An 8,508-nucleotide genomic window follows, 5' to 3' on the forward strand; every position below is an offset into this window, starting at 1 on the left:
GCTATGAGTCAGCAACCAGAGTCACCCTCACTCCATCACCCATTCTAGCCTTCTCATTTCCCTAAAGAGAAGCCTGTTGATTATAGAAAGATGTGAAAGACAATATGTCCCTGGATATGGTTCTGTGCAGTTAATGAAGGCATCACTGAGAAAAATACTCTGTGTAAGAATAAGTTTGAGAGATACTGATAAAACAAGTCAACCAAAATTTTTTATTGATTAATTATTCTGAACCTTTAAAATGCTGGGGGTTGGGTAGTGGTGCACCCAGCTAAGCATAAAACACAGTGCTCAAGGGTCAAGCCCTCCACTCCCCACCTGCTGGAGGGAAGCTTCACGAGTGATGAAGCAGGGCTACAAGTATCTATCTCTCCCTGTCTCCCATCTCCCCTCTCTCTATCTCTCTTTCTTTTAAATTAAATTTTTTAAAATATTTATTTATTCCCTTTTGTTTCCCTTGTCTTATTGTGGTTATTGTTGTTGTTATTGATGTAAAAATATGGAACACTTCACGAATTTGCGTGTCATCCTTGCGCAGGGGCCATGCTAATCTTCTCTGTGTCGTTCCAGTTTTAATATGTATGCTGCTGAAGCAAGCACTAAATTTTTTATTTATTTATGAGAAAGATGAGAGAAGAGAAAAAGAACTGGATATCACTCTGGTACATGTGCTGCTGGGGATTGAACTCGGGACCTCATGCTTGAAAATGCTTTATCCCCAATGCTTTATCCATTGCACCACCTCCCAGATCACCTTCTCAGTTTTTCTCTATCCTAGCAAATCAAACAGGAGAAAAAAAGAAAAGGAAAGAAAGGATTCCTGGCTACCAAGAGTGTATTCATTGTTTAGGCATCAAGCCCCAGAAATAATACTGGTAGCAATAAAGAAAAAATGCTTATCTGAATTATCAGTGTTCTGTTGACTTTTCTGAAACTAGTATAACTGCCAATTTTGGATTTAAGGAAAACAGAAGTATGGTGTTAGGCTAGGAACTTGAGGTGGCTTATGGTTAAGCGTGAGGGTGGAGAGCACAGTAGTTATTAGAAGGACCTGAATTTTTGAGGTAGGGAAGTTGAGATGGGGGTTCTCAGGATTTCTCATTATTCTTTAAAGGGATTAGAATTTTTCTATTGTTGGGAACTATTTTTTGTGTTCTGGAATTCCCCATGTAATCTCTTTCCTTTTTTTTCCTTCTAAAAGAGGGATGGGGAACTTTTTTTTTTTTTTTTTTTTTTTGCTTCCAGGGTTATCACTATGGTTCTCGAAACTTTACATCAGGCTCAACCTGACGCTGTTGACTGGCTACGGAAGAAGGGCAAACACTAGAAGAAGAAGTGCCTGCACTACTAATCCACTGCTCCTAAAGGCCACTTTTTATCATTTTTGTTGCCCTTGTTGTTTTTATTGTTATTGTTGTTGTTGGATAGGACAGAGAGAAATCGACATAGTAAGGGTAGACAAAGGGGGGAGAGAAAGACACCTGCAGACCTGCTTTGCCAGTTGCGAAGCAATGCCTCTGCAGGTGGGGAGCCAGGACCTCGAACCAGCATCTTTGAGCTGGTCCTTGCGCTTCGCACCATGTGCACTTAATACCACCGGCCCCCAGGAACATTTTTAATATTTATAATATAATTTGTGTCCCATACAAAATTATCAGTAGGGGCCAGGTGGTAATGCACCTGATTGAGCACACATTATGATGCGTAAGGGCCCAAGTTCAAGCACCTGGTGCCCACTTGTAGGGGGAAAACTTCACAAGTGGTGAAGAAGGCCTGCAGGTGTTTCTCTCCCTCTCAGTTTCCCCTTTCCTCTAAATTTATGGCCATCTCTATCCAATAGATAAAGATAGAAAAAAAAATTGAAATTAAAAAAAATTATCGTGGTTTGGGAGGTGGCGCAGTAGATAAAGCACTGGACTCTGAAGCACAAGGTCCTGAGTTCTATCCCCGGTAATTCATGTACCAGAGTGATGTATGGTTATTTCTCTCTCTCCTCCTATCTTTCTCATTAATAAATAAAAAAAAATTATCAGTAAAAATTAGCACCTAACATTGCTATGGAAAAAACTATCTAAAGGGTGGAGGTAGATAGCATAATGGTTATGCAAAGAGACTCTCATGCTCGATTCTCCAAAGCCCCAGATTTAATCCCCTGCACTACCATAAGCCAGAACTGATCAGTGCTCTGGTTAAAAAATAATAATAGAGAGTCGGGCAGTAGCGCAGCGGGTTAAGCGCACGTGGCGTAAAGCGCAAGAACCAGTCAGGATCCTGGTTCAAGCCCCCGGCTCCCCACCTGCAGGGAAGTCCCTTCACAGGCAGTGAAGCAGGTCTGCAGGTGTCTCTCTGTCTCTCTTCCTCTCTATCTCCCCCTTCTCTCTCAATTTTCTCTATCCGATAACAAATAAAGTTTTTAAAAAATAAAAAAAAAATAATAAAATAAGCAGGGGCCGGGTGGTGGCACACCTGGTTGAGCACACATGTTACAGTGCACAAAGACACAGGTTCAAGCCCCAAGTCCCCACCTGCCTGGGGAAAACTTCACGAGTGGTGAAGCAGGGTTGCAGGTGTCTCTCTCTCTCCTTCTCTATCACCCCTTCCCTCTCTGGCTGTCTCTATCCAATAAAAGATAAGTTTTTTTTAATATTTTATTTATTCCCTTTTGTTGCCCTTGTTTTTTTTATTGTTGTAGTTATTGTTGTTGTTATTGATGTTGTCATTGTTGGATAGGACAGAGAGAAATGGAGAGAGGAGGGGAATACAGGGGGAGAGAAAGAGAGACACCTGCAGATCTGCTTCACTGCCTGTGAAGCGACTCTCCTGCAGGTGGGGAGACGGGGGTTTGAACCAGGATCCTTACACTGGTCCTTGCACTTTGTACCACCTGAGCTTAACCGACTGCGCTACTGCCCAACTCCCATAAAGATAATTTATTTTTTATTTTTTTATTATCTTTATTTATTGGATAGAGACAGCCAGAAATCAAGAGGGAAGGGAGAGAGATTGAGAGACACCTGCAGCCCTGCTTCACCACTTGTGAAGCTTTCCCCATGCAGGTGGGGACTGGGGGCTCCAACCTGGGTCCTTGTGCACTATAACCTGTGCACTTAACCAGGTGCACCACTGCCCAGCCCCAAAGATAATTTTTTAAAAAGCATTTAAAGAACTGAAACACATTGAACTTAAAAAAAAAAAAAAGCAGGGGAGTCGGGCTGTAGCGCAGTGGGTTAAGTGCAGGTGGCACAAAGCGCAAGGACTGGTTTAAGGATCCTGGTTCAAGCCCCTGGCTCCCCACCTTCAGGGGAATTGTTTCACAGGTGGTAAAGCAGGTTTGCAAGTATCTTTCTGTCCCCCTCTCTGTCTTCCCCTCCTCTCTCCATTTCTCTCTGTCCTATCCAACAATGACTACAACAATAAAACAAGGGCAACAAAAGGGAATAAATAAATAAATAATAAAAAGTTTAAAAAAAAAAAAAGGGCTTTCTCCCTTGAGCTGTTGTAGTGCTGGCATTTGAGCCGAGTCCCTGAGCAAGATAATCACTGATGTGAAGTTCACCATCTTCACCACCATGCTGTACATGTCGCTATTCTTGCTTGTCATGCTGTATCATTATATGACAGTCAACAGCCCCAAGAAGCAGGAGTGAGAATGGTGCTTTACCACCCCAGGGTTCCAGGACATAGTCTGAGGCAAGATGGAGAATGTGAGGGGGCCTTCACACTTCCCTTCATCTCTTCTACCAGTCACAGCATACAAAGTAACTACACCTGGATTTTTCTTTTTTCTTTTTAAAATTATTTATTTATTGGATAGAGACAGCCAGAAATCAAGAAGGAAGGGGGGGTGATAGAGAGGGAGAGAGACAGAGAAACTTCTGCAGCCCTGCTTCACCACTCAGAAAGCTTTCCCCCTGCAGGTGAGGACCAAGGGCTCAAGCCCGGGTCCTGGAGCACTGTAATGTGTGCGCCCAGCCAGGGTGCCGCCACCCAGCCCCACACCTGGATTTTTCCAAACAACTTTTATTTCCTCAGTCTTCCTTAACCCTATGGAACAAGAAGCTGCTACTGAGTAGGGCCCACTATAGGGGCTGCTTTCTTTTTTTACTCCCTCCCAGTATATATATTTGTGGTCCCCCCCCCAAAAAAAAAAAACCACCAGGTCCATAAGTAAACAAACTGCCACTAAGACTTTGTAAGAACTGTGGTGATTATTGTTGGGAGGGTGGGGGCACAGAACTTTGTGGTGGGTGCAGTATGCAACTATACTCTCAGGATCTTCTAAACCACTTTTAATCATAAATTTTAAAAATGACATGACGAAATAAGTAAATCTCCTAGATTTATTGAATTTTGAGTTCTACCTGTGATTGCCACAGACCAAATGACACATGATCTGTAGACTGGACATTCCTCATCCATGTTCTAAAATAATCTTTATTTAATTGGTTAACCTCTCATGGGATGGAAGTTTGCCTCTAGTAGGAAGGGCTAGCCCAATAGGTAAAATACTCAGATACTTACATTATTACTTTCTAAATGGACTCAAGAGTTTCCTGAACATTTGGGGTGAGCACTGTTACCAATTTAAATACATCTGTAAGGAGAATGAAATGACAAAGTGACAAAGATTCTATATGTTCCAGTCTCTAATATAAGGCCCTGCTCCCCACAGATCGTGTTATATAGAGAACAGGAGGTCCTGGATTGTGACTGCGACATGGCTTCAGTCCACCACCTGTTGTCCCAGATCCCTCAGGACCTGCCCTATGAGACGCTGATCAGTAGAGCAGGAGACCTCTTCGTCCAGTTCCCCCCATCTGAACTTGCCCGGGAAGCAGCTGCCCAGCAGCAAGCTGAGAAGTGAGTGAGACCAGGGCTGTGTGTATCAGGGGTTGAGGAGTATTTCTAGAAGTCTCAGCTTATGTCAGTGCAGTCTTCACTATAGATTTCAGAGTTCTTTGTCAAGAAATGCTTTCTGACTAATGGATGACTCCACCCTAAACCTGGTTAATGTTGAGTAATTGTTCACTAACTTTTCTTCCCTTCTTTCATACCATTTCTTCCTGTCTTCTGCAGAACGGCAGCCTCTACATTCAAAGACTTTGAGCTGGCATCAGCTCAGCAGAGGCCTGATATGGTGCTGCGGCAGCGGTTTCGGGGACTTCTGCGGCCTGAGGATCGAACAAAAGATGTCCTGACCAAGCCAAGGACCAACCGATTTGTGAAACTGGCAGTGATGGGGCTGACTGTTGCACTTGGAGCAGCTGCTCTGGCTGTGGTGAAAAGTGCCCTTGAGTGGGCCCCTAAGTTTCAGCTGCAACTGTTTCCTTAAATGCTAGAGAAGATACTTCCTCTTACATTACATTGATATCTCACCCTTCCTTGGAAGGATCGGGAAGGGGTGGAATTTCCTTTATTAAAAGGGTTTCTTTCAAGGGTTTTCTATTCCTACCACCCTTTCCTGCCAGTCCGTGGTTTGCCTTTGCTTCAGAGGCCAATAGCAGAACCTGTTTGTCACTGGACACTTGGGGACCTGGACATAGAACTCCATTCTCACTGACAGTGGGCTTTTGAGTGTGCTTTCCACTGTTTCCTATTGTGTTGGAGGGAAGAAGCTTCTTGAGCTCCTGACTACATTTAGTACCCCTTGGGCCTGGTTACCAGGAACCTATTGGCTACCCAGTAGTAAGTCAGTGGGACCACTGGATGCCCTCCTCAGAGTTCCTCCTATTTTATCTGCATCATTCAGACAAAGGAAAAGGAGCTGCTGCCAAAGAAGCTGGACCTTGAAAAGAAAGTGAAAGGAAGAAGAATGCTAGTCTAGGAACAAGATTGGCCCATCTTTTAATTTTTTTTCTTAGTTTTTTTAAAATTTATTTATCCCCTTTTGTTGCCCTTGTTGTTGTTGGATAGGACAGAGAGAAATGGAGAGAAGAGGGGAAGACAGAGGGGGAGAAAGAGAGACACCTGCAGACCTGCTTCACCGCCTGTGAAGCAGCTTCCCTGCAGATAGGGAGCCAGGGGCTCGAACCAGGATTCTTCTGCCAGTCCTTGCACTTTGCGCCATATGTGCTTAACCCGCTGCGCTACTGCCAAGATTGGCCCATCTTTATAGCTATTCTACTCGCTGGTCAGAAATCAGACAGACAGATGTGAACGAGGTTAGTAGGTAAATCATATCTATTTTCAGCCTAGAAATCATTTAGAAACTTTCAGTGTAATGGGAAGGTGGATTAGATTTTAGGGTCCAGGCACAGACTTTTTTTTTCTCTCCTGCCTTTTTGTTTCTTTTGTTCAGTTTTTTTCCATAAACCCCTTGCCTTGCTTATAAAAGACAATTTATTTCTATTTTAGCACAATATATAATCAAATATAAGTATCACTTTTAGAAATAATACTCATCAGAATTTGAGTTTATAAAATCCTGAAGTTTTCTAACTCATTTATTGAACATTTCAGTTTATCCATCATATTGTAAACAGCCCTGCATATACAGGATATCCATTTGTCCAGTTTTCCTTTTTTCCTTCCATCCTCCCTATTTTCATCAAATTACTTTTATTCTCATGTAGATACCCACTCGCTACCTTGGCTTTTTTTTTTTTTTTTTTTGAGGGGGGAGTTGATTTAATCTTAACTGGTGGGCTTTCCTTCCTGGTTGGAAATATCACTGGCAACTTACTAATACTCAGTAAGGGACATTGCTGTGTGTAGGCACAAGTGTGGTAGAAACCTGCAACTGCCAGTTCCCCTGCCTCGAGCTTTCTGGGGGTTCTCCAGACCTTAGAGAACAAGATGGATTGTTCAGTCCTTCTGGGACAACTTTTCCTGTAAGCAAAGCCAGGTGTTTTTTTTTTTAGATTAACTCTGGCTTGGAGGGAAAAAAGTGCCTTTTGCTGCTTTAAAGAATTGGGGTATATAGTATGAAGCAGCCATGTACTTTTAATTTCCGGGTCTTTTGGGCACTGTTCTCTCTTGGCAGATGTGTTGTTAAAATGCACATGCCAGAAACACTCCACTCTACTATACCAGACCTCCACATCCTCCCTGCATGTCCACTATATGTAGAGTGGAGGGCATTTAGCATGCCAGGCAGCTGGCAAGCCCAGAGCAATTGGAAGGAGTATCTATGCTGAGTTACACTAAGCACTTTAAAACCAAATGTGGTTCAGAGATGAGTCATTCTCCATAGCAGGAGTCCCACCTGGAGTAAGTGAGATGTGAAAAGGATTAGTCTAAAAAGTGGTAAAGACAAGAAATTCTTCCAGGATTCAGAGGTGATGATGTGACAGTGCCAGTCTTCTCCATCACAAACTTTGTCCTCTTCTCAGCACTGATCCCTCCTGCCGCAGGTACTCAGACTTATACACAAACTAGAAGGAGATGATGGGGAAGAATAATGGAGTTGCTTGCAGTCAGTGTTCCAAGACTACAACTTCTGAGTTCAGGAAGCAAGTAGAATTTGCTTCTGTGTGGTAAAAGAAGAAATTATAGCTTTGCTGACATCAGAATTCTCCTCTGCCAATGAGAAAAAAGCACTATCTTTTTACCTTCAGGTGGTTTATTATTCTATAAAGAATATATGTAAATATTTTGTACAGAGTGGTGTATGAAATAAACAGCCATATGTGGTTACTAATCTGTTCTGCTCATCTACCACTTTTTGGAAATAGACTCTGGTCTTAAAACATCTGACTTAGATATCTCCCTGCTTCCCATGCTTGGCTTGGGACTGTGCTGTGGTCTGGGTTCTTGGTTGACCCTGGCTTCTACCTGCTGGAGAGCTTGTGCAATTCCTGCAGCCCTATTTCTACTTAACCTTCAAGATGTTTGACCTACACATTTGAACTGCTGCCTGAAGGCACAGTGAGACAGCACAGGTAGGCTGGGACATTCACCTAGGGCAAATCACTATTTTTTCACATGCTATTCTGGGCATACCTTAAGTTATACATGCTGCTGTAGTGGTTTGGGACCCTAGCCAGAGCCTGGTATGACTGTAATTTTGCTTCCATACTTAATCTCCATCCAAAAAGGAAATGTCAAGGATTCTTTCCAAGTTTTTCCAACATTCTCAGCATTCCTAGTTGTAGAGTAGTGGAGCCCAGAGCACCACCAAGTGTCTCTCTCTTCCAATTTGGGGATGGATTCTTCCCATAGAAGGAATCTTTGTTGCCTGGGCCAAGTACAGATATGAGGGTGTTCAAGGCAGAAATAGCATCATTCAGCTCCCACCCCTATAGACCAGCTGCCCATACTCCCCTTTGATTTGATACTCAGGCAAGGGTGTTGCCCTAACTCTGGGAATCACACCAGAGAGTTACATTCAAGGAACATTTTGCATTCCATGGCAGATTTCACAGGTGTTGATGGTATTAAATGTAAAGAGTAGAATGTTGATAATTTGAACATGAGAGGCATGCAGGGCCAGGGGAATAGCTCAGTAGTTAAACATCAGACTATCATGCCTGAGGCTCACTATAACAGAGCAGTGCTCTGGTCTCTTGC

General features: G+C 43.1%; 2 protein-coding genes and 1 non-coding gene across 3 annotated transcripts in view; 2 read left to right on the forward strand and 1 right to left on the reverse strand.

Annotated features, from left to right (window-relative positions):
* TBC1D20 (TBC1 domain family member 20) overlaps window positions 1–7,639 on the forward strand; it is a 35,217-nt gene extending 27,578 nt beyond the window's left edge. Inside the window, exons 7-8 of the mRNA XM_016188117.2 lie at window positions 4,673–4,860; window positions 5,077–7,639. Of these exons, the coding sequence (XP_016043603.1) occupies window positions 4,673–4,860; window positions 5,077–5,332 (444 nt within the window). The 3' untranslated portion in view covers window positions 5,333–7,639. The remainder of the gene's footprint in view (window positions 1–4,672; window positions 4,861–5,076) is intronic.
* Window positions 105–3,709, forward strand: LOC103113512 (dolichyl-diphosphooligosaccharide--protein glycosyltransferase subunit 4-like). The gene is made up of 2 exons (XM_007523073.3): window positions 105–129; window positions 3,517–3,709. The coding sequence occupies exons 1-2, from the start codon at window positions 105–107 to the stop codon at window positions 3,645–3,647; spliced, it is 156 nt and encodes a 51-aa protein (XP_007523135.1). The 3' UTR covers window positions 3,648–3,709.
* LOC132542693 (U6 spliceosomal RNA) lies at window positions 494–600 on the reverse strand. Its single transcript, XR_009553660.1, has one exon. It is a non-coding gene; the product is annotated as a U6 spliceosomal RNA (small nuclear RNA).
* Window positions 7,640–8,508: the final 869 nt, after the last annotated feature.

The sequence above is a fragment of the Erinaceus europaeus genome, chromosome 1 (genome assembly GCF_950295315.1).
Source record: "Erinaceus europaeus chromosome 1, mEriEur2.1, whole genome shotgun sequence".
NCBI classification, from domain to species: domain Eukaryota; kingdom Metazoa; phylum Chordata; class Mammalia; order Eulipotyphla; family Erinaceidae; genus Erinaceus; species Erinaceus europaeus.

Excerpts from the sequence above, each read along its gene's own strand:
- LOC103113512 (XM_007523073.3), top strand. The coding sequence starts at position 105 with ATGTCCCTGGATATGGTTCTGTGCA. Across the intron at positions 130-3,516 it reads CCTGGATATGGTTCTGTGCA|CCGAGTCCCTGAGCAAGATA; the intron begins GTTAATGAAGGC and ends CTGGCATTTGAG.